At 45.3% G+C, this 14838-nt stretch overlaps 1 protein-coding gene across 1 annotated transcript in view; it reads left to right on the top strand.

The window, feature by feature from the left end:
- TATDN2 (TatD DNase domain containing 2) overlaps positions 1 to 14838 on the top strand; it is a 222264-nt gene that overhangs the window by 145889 nt on the left and 61537 nt on the right. Inside the window, exon 4 of the mRNA XM_069207416.1 lies at positions 14406 to 14589. Coding sequence (XP_069063517.1) covers positions 14406 to 14589 — 184 coding nt within the window. The remainder of the gene's footprint in view (positions 1 to 14405; positions 14590 to 14838) is intronic.

The raw sequence follows: 14838 nt of genomic DNA, 5'->3' as shown, positions 1-14838 counted from the left end.
GTAGCAGAGTCTTCAGTGTTAGTTCGCAAGGACAGTACTACCAGCATGCAATAAGTGAATAAACAAAGCAGCAAGATCCCAGGCGCTGTCCAAGGAAGACCAGGAAATTTGATGTCCGCTAATGACACACAGGATAACTCTTTGGGCTGACAATAGTCCCTGGACTAGAAATCTCATAGCAGACATGCTAAACAAAACTGGCTCTACATCCCTTTGCAACAAACAAAACTGGCAAATGCCAGTTCTATGCAAGTTGGAATCCACATCCAGAATCTTGGTGGAATGCCTTTCGACAGATGCTCCAGGATCTACATCTACCTTTTCCCCAATACCTTTAATACCAAAGATTCTCACCAAGAGGAAAGGAAAGCAGTGTTCTCTTGTCCTGATAGCCCCCAGTTGGCTAGTTCAGCATTGGTTCACCGAGCTTCTCCTGCTATCAGAACACAACCACATCACCTACCAACATTCTGTAAACCTTTGATGATAAACTAAGGCCCTTCATCCTGACGTGACTTCTCTCCTCTTAAGCGCATAGCTCCTAAATTCCATCAATCCAAAGATCTCAATATTCCTCAGGACTGCGGGTGGATTCTCCCTAAGTCAAGGAGAAGGCCACGTAAACGTTAATGGGAAACAGGCACCAGAAAATCAAACTTACATCCTCTAAACTAGCATAATCGGGCAAATAACTATCCTATCTCCTTTCACTAGCTCAGTCACAGTTGGTACATGCGTCCGTTAAGATACAGCTTACAGCATTATCAAGATATAGCTGTTCATCACATTTTTACTTTCTACTCTTGCAGAATCATCAAACAATTCATAAAATATTTATTCAGTGTTTTCCTACAGAAAGGGCTGCTTCCTCGGGCTGGCACCGGAACATACTTCTATTTCAACTCATAAGGAGTTAATTCGTACCCACTCTCAGAGCACACCTCATATTTCTCGCATGGAAGGTTGGCTTGTTACTGGTGCCCACCTCGATAAGTATGGTAGAGAAGATGCAGGCTTTATCAACACAAGAGCCTTCTTGCGCCTCACAGCAATTCAGTTCTTCTCTGAACCAATCCACAGATTTAGTCCCATGGTTCCTTCAGATTTTGCCTCAATGAGCCTATAATATTTCGGACTTTTCTCCTGAATTCAGCATCACCAGCTGAGAGGTCTATTCATACTCTAGGTATCAAGTGATATCTAAAATCTCTACTTACATTGCACTAAACAACTCATGTGAACTGACCAACTGTTGGACTCAGATAGTCACACTCGTAAGGGTGCTCCAGTCACAACGGCAACCATTGCTGAATGAATTTCAGCTGCAGTCCAGACCTGCCACTCACTCAATCCCCTCACAGAGAAAAGTAGGGTGCATTCAACTAGGTCAGTTTCACTTCAACTACTTTGTACCTCTGAAGAAAATGTGTTGTGATGCGACTTAGAAGAGTGTGCATTTTATTCATGCAGCATTATTACCTGAAATCGGCGCAGTGCAATCATACCGAAGTTGGATTGGTTTTTACTATACCACTTAACTTCAATAAGGAAAGTCTCTTTTGGTTCCATGTGTTTATGTATTCATGCAGATTTTAATGTAGGATGTGTATATATGGATCTATATTTATATATGTATATATATGTGTACATTTATTATGTTGCATATGAATGCTATGCATATATATTTTCTACCCACCATCCACTATTGCGCTAATACTATAAGATATACAAATACAGTAACTGCTTGCTATTCTGATTTCAAGCATGTGAATCTATGAAAGATCCAGTACTGGAGAAGAAAATAAGTTACTTACCTGTAACTGCAGTTCTCCAGTGTTGGTGTCTTTCGTAGATTCACATGCGACCCACCCTCCTCCCCAGAAAGGCTCCCCTTATAGATCGGAATTATCTATTCCCACTTGTGCTTGAAAATATGAGGGACTCCGCCTCTGTTAGGAGTGTTCTAGGGGGTGCTGTCGCCTGATTGGTTATAGTTCAAATTTGGTCCTTTTTTGAAAAAGGACATGGCTAGGCTATTAAACTGACCTTTTCATTGCCATTATAGCCTATGATAGTGATATATTTATTGCTTTATTGAATTACCGGGGACTTCCATCTCGGCGACTGGGAATGATTCAAGCATGTGAATCTATGAAAGATACCAATACTGGAGAACTGCAGTTACAGGTAAGTAACTTATTTTCTTATCCATTGACTATGGCCGCTATTGATGAGAAGCACGTAGAAAGAATAGATAACTGCTGAGTCAGATAGAAAAGAGATATCTAATCTTTTAGATTCTTTTAGAAAAGATAGCGAGTCGGGATGTACAGAGGACAGGGAGGGCTCCCCTACTGCATATTTGAAGGATTGGAGGTTTTTCTGCATTAGATATGATTTATCGTTTTGTGGTCGAGAAAAGCAGTGAGGATTCGAAGCAGAAAGTACCTATGTTAAGATGGCCGTATCTGATGAGACAAGCATAGAGAAAGATGGCTGCTGTGTTTAATGGAGAAAGGATATTTAATCCTTCTCAAAGATGGCCGACCTAAAAGGAGTTTTACGCTAAAGAGAGCGGGTCATGATATGAACGGAGGCGATTAATGGGGTCTTTGAAACAGGGTTGAAAGTTCAGAGAGCTCTCTCAATCCCCGCGATTCGTGCCGATTTGGAGCCGTGACATGATGCTTGGCTCAAATGTGAGTACGTTCTCAAATGATTTTTGGACAGAGAGTACAGATGTGTTGGCTTTTAGCTAAGGGAAAGCATAGGTCTTAAACTGATGTTGTGCATTTGGTTTGTTCTTTAGGAAGAAGCTTATTAGGGTTGAGTTTGTGACTGACCCAATTGAATAGAAACAGGTATATAGAAATTTATTGTTTTGGCATACAAGGCTACATTTGGTAGCACTTTAATTGTACATGGATTGCAATGCTCTGACAGTACATCAGTCACTTAGAGGGACCTTTTGCACTTAAATATTATTATTTATTTATGCATGGGAATTATTAGGCTACAGAAGAGGTCAGGTTGTGGTGATACATTGAAGGTTTTTAAAAGGCTTTTTAAAGCACACAGTGGAGGTTTTAAATAGCTTTAAATTATTCCTTTGGTAATTTGTTGTTTTTTGTATTTGTTAGGTACTTCTCTCTCCGTTAGTCCTGATGAGGCCCTTAATTAGGGTGGGCCAAAACGTGTCGACCTTTTGAATCTGAAGAGAGGTTGCGAAAAAATTAAATATTGTTCATAAGGATTGTTTAAGTTACACATATTGCTTCAAATGTGTATGAAAATAAGGGTGATACAGAGATTTGTATATAATGCAATGATCTCTTTTGTTGTAAATTTATATTGAAAGCATTGGCAGTTACCACACTGTTGATGATTGAAGGACTATGTTTTTCGGATTTTTTTCATTTGTTTGTGTATTTGTATTTTGATTTATGTGTATAATGTGTTTTAGAATGTGTACAGGCTACTCTTATATCTGAGCAAAATAGAACAAATTTAGAATATGTAATTAGATTGCAGTTCAATGATTTATAGTTTCATTTGTTTGAAATTAATAATTGTATTTTTCCCTAGTTTTACCACCTGTTAATTTCTTTAATTTTTTTATTTTTTGGTGCCTAACAGTATGGCCTATATGGGGCAGATTACTAGGCTTTGACAGTGTTACGGACGTAACAGTGGAAGGTGCGGTACAATTGGGGTTGATGAATTGATTTTTGTAAACTTTAAGTTATTCTTGGTATGTATTCATATCCAATATGAAGAAGGACAAAAACTCAGAATCTTCAGTCCGGGCCGTGGGTTTTTGGTCCATGGTCACAGTGACATTCCATTACCACTACTGATGCTTTTAGTGTTGATTGCTCTCTTGAGTTGTGTCCTAATGTATTGTCTGTAAATGCCTTCCTGTAGGGCGGGCCTTTTTTAAGTGAAGAAATTATTCGGATTTCTATCACAAGTGTTTTCGGTGCTTTTAAAATGATTGCCACACAGTGATTGCATCAGAATAGCTGTGCTGATCTTATTTCAAGGCATCTCAAAAACCTATGTTCTTAGAAATTAGACCTTGGATTTTGGTGGTAACTTTTAATAGTTGAATGGCTGATTTTACATTTGCTTGATATAGGCGGGTGGCATTCTTCAACCAAATTAAGCATTTGACTTGCGCCACAAAGCAGTTTTTGGCATTTTGGATTTTCACTGTTTTTTATTGATTTATTTGAACATGTTTAGCATTGCTTTATGCTGATCAGAGAGCTCTACCAGTTGGCTGTGATGCCCTTATGATTCTAATTACAACCACCTTTTAGTCGAACTTTGAGGAGAATTTGGGAACAAACTGGATTTATTTGTCTTTTGTCAGTTGAGTTCCTCCAATTGTCCCACTGTAACAGCTGCATCCATCTTGGTACACTCGAGTGGTGGTTGGTAAGGAGAATGGGAAGGAGAGAACAGTACTTAGTCATAAAATCCCACATCATTTGTGTTTGTGCCAGATGTTTACCACTACCATCCTATCCACCCTTTCAAATGGCCCAGAAATAATGATTGGTGCTGAGATAGCCCTACTGGACAGGCTAATGATAAGATCACATAAACAAGACTTTCGGCTACCAAGTCAGGCTGGAATATTGCTAATAAGGCAATTGCTTGCTAGGCCTGCGGTATTCATAAAATGCTGTCACAAACTGTGGCAATACGCCAAAGGAACAGTGGCAAATTTAGTATGATCGGAAATCAATCTTGAAAAGGATAATGGTGATTATCAGAAATATCTCAATAAAAGCATAGAGATGGGGGGCGTGGCCAAGATGGCGGCGTGAGCAGACGCGTCCGCCTGAGCTCCGCCGCCTGGGTCCTAATAAAAGCATTGCGGCCCAGTCTTTGGGATCTCCAGGCCCTCCTGGATTGCTGAGAGGGGCCAAGAGGCAGTGGACACTTCGAGGGATGGTCGAGTTGCCCTCTGGGGAGAGCACCGGCGGTGTTGGGCCTTGCGGCCTGGACCGCGTTTGCGGTCGTCGGCCGCGGCGTGTGGCGGCTGTGCTGCGTGGGCCGGCTGGGTGCGCGGTGACCGGCCGGCACCCGGGAGCGACGCAGAGGCTACTTGGGCCCGCGTTGGAGCAGCGGAGGGTGCTGACCCCTGTGACGGAGGTCCTGATGCAGGGTGGAGGTGAGGTGGCTCTCCGCGGCTCACGGCGGCCACTTCTTTGCAGCGCTGCTGCGGGCTGGAGGTCCAGCACACGACACGGCGCTACACTACACATTAGCGCCCCTGCTCCAGGTTGCTGGAGTTGGATGGGCGCTAAGGGGTTTGGCCACATACCGGCGGTGCGGTCGGCCCACGGTGGCCCAGCCCGAGTTTAGAAGGAGCTTGGGGCCTGCTACTGGCCTACGAACTTTGGGCAGTGCTAGATGTAGAAATTGGTGCCCAGAGTTTCAAGGGCATAAAGTGAAGGACCTGGCAACTCGTCCCACGCCGGGCTGTGCGAAGAGGCTCTAGACGTGACGAAAGAGGCACTCTGGGCTAAGATGTCTTCCAAGCCAAAATGAGATCAGTCGGTGAGAGAAATGCTGACCAGATCCCACCCGCTGCAGAGCAAATCGGCTGAGGGCTCAGCGGTGGGACGGTCTCCGGAAGCACGTGGAGAGACGGAGGACGACGGTGAGGCCCCGGTCACAAAAGGTTTCCTTACCTCATTGTTTGACTCGCTACGGAGCGACCTGCAGGAACTTCGTAGAGACATTTTTCAAGAGGTGAAAGAGCTATGAGGGGAGGTCACGTCTCTGGGCGAGCGTGTGGCCCAGGTTGAGGATGGCGAGATCTCTCGGGCGGGGAGTTAGCGGACATGCAACAAGAGGTCATACGCCTTCGTGACCAGCAGGAGCTCCTCCAGTCTGCTGTTGAAGACTTGGAAAATAGGTCACAACGGCATAACATTCGCATCCAAGGTGTGCCACTCGGAGCAGAGAAGGAGGATATTAGCGAATTTGTGGTGGCATTGTTTGACTCTGTGCTTGGCGTGGAGGGTGCCCGGGAGATTACACTAGACCGGGTCCATCGTGCGGGCCACATCAGTGGACCCAGGGAGCGTCCGCCTGATATCTTGGCATGGGTTCATAATTATGGCCTTAAAAGAAAGCATCTTGCAGAGGGCCCGTAATCTCCCGCAGATTCAGTTTCGAGGGCACACGCTCCAATTATTTCAAGACCTCTTGCTGCGGACCCTGCAGAGGCGACGCAAATTTAAGCCCATCACGGAGCACCTGCGGGCGCACTCGAGGTGATACTTTTGGGGACATCCTTTCCGCCTCATTTTCCGTTGGGAAGAACAGCTCTGCCAGGTGAAATCGGTCCCGGAAGCGAGAAAGATTCTTCGTTTGGAGGGAGACACCCAGGAAGAGGGCGCATCCACGGTCATGGCTGATGGGGATCGTCCGCGATGGTGGCGTAAGGAGAGGAAGAGGAAACAGTAGCGACCAACAACATCTGAGCAGGCTCAGGAGCGGCAATCAGTACTTAGTAGCGTAGCCGCTGGAACATATGCTTAATGGCTGGAGGGCCGGGACGGCGGCTTGGGAGTGGGCCGCGGTGATTCAGGTTATGTGACTGGTGCGATGGGACCTGGGCGGCGGAGTCGGTGGACGCTACACGACGAACTTGAGTGATTGTGCTGCCCCTGTTGAGAATTTGCCTCTTAGGAGATGAGTGATAGAGGACTTTATAGTTATGAGCACCTGTTGTGCGTTATGGTTGTAAGTTGGTGTGCTCCCCCTGGATCTTGTATACAGATTGCCTTGGCTGCCGGGCCCTTTGGTTCGGAGCGGTCTTTGGACTGGTCTGAGCGCGGGCTCTCCCGGTGGACCCTCCCCATGAGTGCTTTTGATACTGGATCATATGTCTCTTAAGTGCCTAAGCTTGAATGTCCGAGGTCTTAACAGTCCGGCCAAGAGATTAGCGATCCTGTCGACGCTTGAGCGCTCTGGTAGTCACATTTGCCTTTTACAGGAAGCGCATCTGCTGGCTAGGGACACATGCCGGGGTGGCGATATTATTCTCGAAGACCTTCTCTGGGGAAGTGATAGCAAAGATACATGAGGTACAGGGTAGATTCCTGGCCCTTAGACTACGGGTGGGGGCCTACTGCTTTACCATTGCCTCTCTGTATGCCCCCAATGCGCAGCAAGAATCCTTCCTGAAACAGGCGATTGCTCCGGCGCTTGCGATACCCGATAGTGCTGTGTTAGTGGGTGGTGATTTTAATTTGGTAATGGACAATGAGTAGGACAGATCGGGGCACCGCTTTGGGCAGACGGGCGCGTTGACGACGGCAGGGCGACAGTGGTTGGTCGAGTGTGGACTGGAGGATATTTGGCGGAGATCACATCCTTCGCTTAGGGACTACTCCTTTTATTCGGCAGCTACCAAGACGTACGCACTGATTGACCTCTTTCTGGCTTCACGATAGTTCGCTTCTCAAGTTCGAGAGACCACAATAGAGCCCAGGGCCCTTACAGATCATGCGCCTTTCACGGTGGAGGTTGGAGTGGATGTGGGTCTGGTGGGCAGTTCGAGCTGGCGTTTCAGGGACGAGATCTTGCAGAATAGAGGAACGGAGGAGTCACTTCGACGCGTGATTTCGGATTACCTTAACCACAATGATGATGGGATAACCAGTTTGGAGTCCCTGTGGGAGGCTCTGAAGGCAGTGGTGCGGGGGGAGGTAATGTCGCTATCAGCAAGAGATAATAGAGCAAGGAGGGAGAAGAGGGCGGCGCTAGAACAAAGGGTGGCAGCATTGGAGCGATCCCATAAGTCCACGTGTGCTCCAAGAATTTGGCGGGAACTGGAGAAAATGAGGCAGCAGTTGGACTGGGACAGGGCTGAGTATGCAATAGCGAGGCTTAAGCATAAATACTACATTGGGAATAATAGGTGTGGCAGGCTCCTGGCGCATCGGTTGAGAGCACAGCGCACCACAGCAGCGATAAAAAATGGTCCGCTCACCTTCAGGGAGGGAGGCTCACACAGACAATCACATTGCAGAAGCGTTCGCCGAATACTATCGGGTGTCGTATACGGCTGATGCCCAGAGAGATGCGAATCCAGTCGCATTTCTGGTGGGGATAGCAATTACTCCGCTTGCTGAGAGGGAAGCGTCTTCCTTAGATCAGGCTATTAGAGTGGAGGAGGTCATCTCGGCAATATCAAGGCTTAAGGTGGGGAAGTCCCCTGGCCCCGATAGCTTTATGACGCTCTTTTATAAAACTTTCTGCGCTGAACTTGCTCAGCTTCTGGCGCGTCTTTTTAACTCCTTTCAGGAGTCAGGGGCGCTTGTACCCAGCATGTCCGAAGCTACCATTGCGGTGATTCACAAGCAAGGGAAAGATCCAGAGTGTGCTTCGTACAGACCAATCTTGCTTTTGAACATAGACGCTAAGCTCTTTACTGGCATAGTGGCCCAGCGCCTTAACCCCTATATGCCGGGTCTTATAGATCCAGACCAGGCGGGCTTTATAACCCCATTGTCAGTGCAGTGATAATACGAAGCGACTGTTACATTTGATAGATAAAACTAATAGATCTCGTAGGGAGACGCTGTTCCTCTCTATTGACGCAGAGAAGGCGTTTGATAGAGTCCACTGGCCTTACCTATTTCAGGTCTTGGAGTGTTATGGTTTGGGCCCGGCCTTCAGGAAATGGGTTCAGTGCATTTATCGCTCACCTAGGGCTGCGGTCCGGGTTAATGGTATAGTCTCTTTGCTGTTCCCGATAGGACGGGGGACCCGACGGGGGTGCCCTCTTCCCCCCCTTTTGTTTGCGCTTTACATGGAGCCCTTCGCTCAGCGTCTACGCGACAGCCCCTTGGTCTCTGGGGTGAAGTTTGGAGGGGATCACCACCTTATCACGCTGTATGCAGATGATGTGATTCTTACCCTCTCTGAGCCCGCGACCTCACTGCCTGAACTAATGGCGATAATGGAGGAGTTTGGCCAGATCTCGGGGTTCCGGGTAAATATGCTGAAATCCCAAGTTCTTAGTTTGTCTGTGAACCCAGAGCGTGAGCAAGAGTTGAAGACTCAATACTAGTTTCTTTGGTCCTCATTGCAGCTCCCTTACTTGGGTATTGATCTGCCGTCTTCAGTTACGAAGACGGTGAGCTTGAATTATGCGACATTGGTCCGGGAGGTGCAGCGCGATTTGGGGAGCTGGGCGAAACATAAACTTTCCTGGCTGGGCAGGGTGGCAGCGGTGAAGATGACCACATTGCCGCGTATATTGTACGTTTTCCAGGCGCTGCCTCTGGCTCTCCCGCCTCTTGCGTTAGCAACTCTTCAGTCGGCAATACTTAAGTTTATCTGGGATGGGCGCCCTGCACAGCTCCCTAGAAGACATTTATATCGCCCTAGAGCGGAGGGTGGGGGGCTGGCGGTCCCCTGCCTTATACGATATTATCAGGCAGCACAGTTACGCTTTCTCTTGGAGTGGAGTCGGCCACTTACTGAGAAGCACTGGTGTTTCATGGATCAGGCGGTAGCGGGATCGCACATTTGGAAGGAACCTTGGTTCGACGTCGACATAGGGCGCCGGGCCCATACTCCTCCCCGGTTACGGGAGCGACGCTCCGTGTCTGGGATGCCGTGGCATGTCGAGCAGGGCTTACGTTGTTTCTGTCCCCCATGACCCCGAAAGGGGCGAACCCTGATTTTGAGCTTGGGCTATGTCTGGAGGCTCTACGCCGATGGTATGATGGAGGCTGTAAAAGGGTGGGGGGTCTGTTTGATGCACAGGGAGTAGTCTCCTTTGATCAGATGAGGGAAACACATGGCCTGACAGAGGCAAATAGGTTAATGTACTACCAGGTGAGGCATTGGGCTCTTCTGCCGACGAACAGAGCTCTGATGGATAGGCCACTCACGCCGTTCGAAAAATGGCTGTTGACAAAGAAGGATGACAGGCGTGTCCTCTCAGAACTGTATAGACTCTTACAAGGAAGAGATCGCCTGCCTAAGACTAAGGGGGAACTTAGATGGGAGAGAGAGCTGGAGAGGGAGTTCTCTGGCGAAGAATGGGAAAATATATACTATAGAGCACATCATACAGCTTTCAATGCAGCAGGGACAGAGACGGCATATAAAGTGGCTTCCTATTGGTATTACATTCCAGCCAGGATACACTCATGGGACCCTACCAAGCCCAGCCTTTGCTGGAGGGGGTGTTGTAATACAGGTTTGCTGGTACATTTGCTTTGGCACTGCCCCAAACTTCAGAGATATTGGACAAGCATTTTAGACGATATTGATAAAGTGTTCCGGACCGAGCTCCCTAGGTTTCCATCGTATATACTTCTAGGTTTGCCCAACCCCCTCTCCTTCCCGCTACGATCCCTGAAAGGGCGACAGATGGCGCTGGCACTCAATGCGGCTGTGCAATCGATCCTAGCCTTATGGGGGATGGACAGGGTACCGACGTATGCAACCTGGCTTCAGAAGCTGTGGTTTATTCTTGCAATGGAGAAGTTTACTCTGGTTTCTCAACAGAGAGTGGGTGACATAAATACGTTATGGAAGCCGTTTCTTCAGATCCTGTCAACAGAGTTCACGGAACTGACATGCCCGGTTTACTTGAGGGTTCTGGGGTTGACAGATGTTTCTTAGTAGGTGCTTGGCTGTTAGCTGGGGGTGACCTGGTATGATGTTGGCCTGTAAAGATGGGGGGATTCCTAGGGGAAGGAGCGATATGTTCGACGGGGGAGGCACAGTTTTTCTGCTGTTTAATTCCTTTTATGTTTTGTTTATTTATGCACGAAGCACTGAGGTCATTAGGCCACTGTCTTTACCTACCTTGCTCTTCTAAATGTTTGGAAGTGGGCGAAAAGGGAGTTTTCTCTTGGCAATAAGACAGTAATCATGTGCATGCCCTCTTGGATATCAGATTGAAATGCTGTAGCTGGGTGGGTGACTCGCTTGCGATTCACACAATGTGCTTTGTACTTTTATATGTTAAACTCAATAAAAAGATTTGATCCATAAAAGCATAGAGATGCTTGAACTGGGAGACTTGTGGGACCTCAAGTCGCAGGGGTGGCTGGATCTAAAATCCTGTAAAATTCAGTCTCATCCCTTTTGGATATCCCCTATCCCCTGAAGATCAATAACAGATTTCTAATGCTAAGATTTGGTGATATTCCAACGCTAGATTTTCAGCCAGAATGGAGGGAAGAATTCCAAAGTGGGCTCCAGAAATGCTGCCTATGCCACCAGGTCGAAGAAACGTTGCTGCATGTTATTGGTAAATGCCCACCAGCCTTGGCCCACCAGCAAAGAAGTGTGCTGAAAAAAATAATTTCATGTACTGGAGACCGGATCCTGTTGACCAGCCCTTACCGAGTCATTTGACCCAAGAAATATGATGCTGAACATTAGGCTGGTACCGTTTTTGGAAATCTTTAAATCACTGACCAGATGTTACAGATGAATAACAGAGAAGGCCCTGGATAAAACCATTAGTGTAAGTCTGCACACGTCAATCTAACCAGCCATAGCTTGGGCCGTTGTTGAAATTATGATACCGAGATCGATGTTTTATTTTGTTTTTTTAGACTATACACCGGCTCTTTTGCACACTTTGTATAAGTACGTGCATTACAAATTAGCCAGGTCAGTTTCTGGATATCTTGATGAGGGTTAGCCCAGCTAATCGTTTAACACCCTGTGATACACAATTTTAAATGAAGAGTGGTGTATTTGCACTTTTTTGCGTATTTTTGCACATCGTGTTTGTCAGTAATCCCACCAATATTGACAATCTACATCGAATTGTACACGATTTGTGGCTGATTGGGTGGGACTCATGTCTCCCAGTGTGTCGTTTGCACTTTTCGCATAATTTTGCACATTATTCAGGTTAATGAAGACACTATTATTGATAACCGGGTCGAAATGTACATGACCTATGATGGATTGCATGGGACCTGAGCTGTATGTCATCATGATTGACTTTTCAATGTCGTCAAACTGTGCTAGCTAGGCCAGTTATTTTATATTTTGATGATTGTCTGTAAATTATGATTGGTTTGTTTGCTCATTTTGTGAAACTTTGCACATTGTTTCTTCTTAGTGAATATCTTAACATTGGTATTCTGTACTGTATTGTGCTTAGTCAGATTTTTCTTTTGCCTTTTGGAGGTTTTTTTTTATTACCTAATAAACACATTTACTAGTACTACTACACTACCATCATAAGTATATTACTGCAGCAGCTTTTGGATGGGAGCTATTTGGCAACTAACTTTTAGAAAAGGAATTTGCCAAAAACATGCTTACTCTTGGTATATACTAATCCAATAGGTTTCTGCAGCCACAGATCACTTTGTATGTCCATGTATACCACAGAAAATTAATGTTTTAGCCAGAGGATGGGCTGTCTTAATGAAGGACCTGACACAGGCAGAATTTCCTTGCACTTTGTTGTTGTTAGGCTCTTTCAGTGCTTGATGGTTTTTTCCTCCCAGGCAACCTGGGGGAATTGACTGTGGTATAGTCTTGGGCTCCCCATCTTTTCAAAATTTCCCAAAGCAGCATGTGTCCAGTTGAAGATGTAGGTGATCCTTGAGGAACACTGGCTTACAAAATAGAGCAAGTCCACTGGGATGGCTGGAAAACTCCTCCACAGACTAACAAATCGACTACATGGTATGCTTTCTTTAATGGTGGACAATTAGCAGTTAGCTGCACAGCTAGAGCAGTGTACATGGTACGCATTGTGCACCTTTCTCCTTCTGAATCAAGTGGATGGAGCTAGTTGGTCAAAGGCATGAAAGAAGGAGTTCTGCTTAGAGCATTATGCATGGGGGAGCTTCTGGGAGCTTGATGCTCCAGCGTAGGGACTTTTGAAAACTTAAAGCGAGCGGTTTATTTTTAAAAATGGTCATATGACTTGACTTCACCCAAAATTGTAATTGTGTGTCTTCAGCCTCACCAGTAAATTTGTCAGTTTGATTCTTCTGTGCATTATGACAGTTGTTGAAGTACAAGTATTATTTCTGTAATTTTATTGATGGCTCTGTAAAATCTACAGTTAGAAATCCATCTGATTACAGATTGCCTAGAAAATTTGTGCAGCTTTCCATGTGGTGTTCTTCACTGAATCAGGAGTCGCATTGTGATATAAACCGGTTTCAAATACGTAGTTGTTCAGATTTGTTTACTCTTACTTCCCCCTCACCTTCATTTTGTTTGCATGTCTGTTTTTGTCAACTACAGGGGATGCATGTTTCATAGAAAACGTGGGAATTGAAAGCATTGATAGCCATGATGTTTGTTGTCATAGAAAGTAAGCTACATAATTGAATATTGTACCAATGTTTTTAAGTTCACATGGTAGCTAGCATGGTAGATAGTTGCTGCAGGTATGTTTGATCAGTTACTTTGAATCCTGCTAACTATATAGTTTGTGTTTTCCCAGTCTGGAGGAAGGGAAGCTGCATATTGTTCAATACAAATTCAGAAGATCTAGGATTACAGAGAAGCAACTTTTTCTTCATGGGTTCTCAATTGGTAGTCCTAAACACTGAATTGAACAGCAAGCCCATCCTGCATCTTGCGGTGGAAGGAATACAACATATTTATAGCTAAGCAAATAAAATAAGCTTGCTTATCTTGTGCATCTACTCTGCAGTGTGCATCTAGACAGTAGTGTCCGGTGTGGAATTAGTACCATGTAGCCACCTTACAAATCACAGTTATTTAACTATTGCTTAACAAAGCAGTATTTGCAGTTTTACCTCTAGTAGAGTGGTCTTTGGTTTACATGGCAAAGACTTATTTACCTTCTGATAAATAAAAAATCCAAGAGGCAGCCCATTGATAAGCTACTTTTCACTGGCAACCCTGTTCAGAGAGGTCAATAGCATCCTAAATGTGTGAGGTCCATTCTGCAAGAGTGAAAGGATTCTGAAAAAAATGTAAGAAGTGAAATAGTCTGATTAACATAAAAATCAGAGCCCACATTGCGAAGAAAAGCTGTGTGTCTTGATGACCACCTCGGTCCTGTGGAAAAGTGTGTGTAGGGCTCGTGAGAACATAAGGCCTGAGATTCATTAACCCTACATCAGAAAAGACTGTCTTTGTCTAGCATTACAAGTAAGCAACTTTTTCTTCTTTATGTGCTCCTTTTTAGTTATAGTTTTGCCATCTTGGAGTGTACAGTCATCCCTACTGATTTTCTTACATCTGTTTATGTGAATGAATATGCTTATAGTTAGCTTAAGCATGTTATGCTAAAACCACACACAACTATTCATTTCACAGACACATAATATAACAAAGCTCTGATAGTGGATGAAAAGTGTGAATTTATTATGAAGCTTAAACAAGTTCTCCTTTTTTACCAGGCATTGCTTCACTGGCCGTTTCAGTGTCATAGAACCATTCCTAGAGGCATTTCCCAATATGGCTGTGGGATTCACTGCTGTTGTGACCTATCCATCTGCTTCTGAAGCAAGGGAGGCAGTAAGCAAAATCCCACTGGAGAGAATCATCGTAGAAACAGATGCACCTTATTTCCTTCCTAGACAGGTATGGACATGCACCAAGGGATCATGTTTTACAGAATGTGGAGTAGGATGGTGATGGTTGACAGAATAAAATGTAACTGCTCTGAAATGCTTAAACCTTAAATAATTCTCTTTATTCTGACCTACAAATTAAACCTCATTAAGGTTTAAGAGGGGAAAATTGGAGTTAAGAGGAGGGAGGTGGAAATGCTGATTGACTAATAGTTCAAGGTGCATTGAATTAAAGATAAGTGGGTGAATGTATTGTAAA

This window comes from Pleurodeles waltl, chromosome 9, assembly GCF_031143425.1.
Source record: "Pleurodeles waltl isolate 20211129_DDA chromosome 9, aPleWal1.hap1.20221129, whole genome shotgun sequence".
Lineage (NCBI taxonomy): Eukaryota > Metazoa > Chordata > Amphibia > Caudata > Salamandridae > Pleurodeles > Pleurodeles waltl.
Note: the sequence above shows the minus strand (reverse complement) of the source record. Positions and strands in the feature narration are given on the sequence as shown.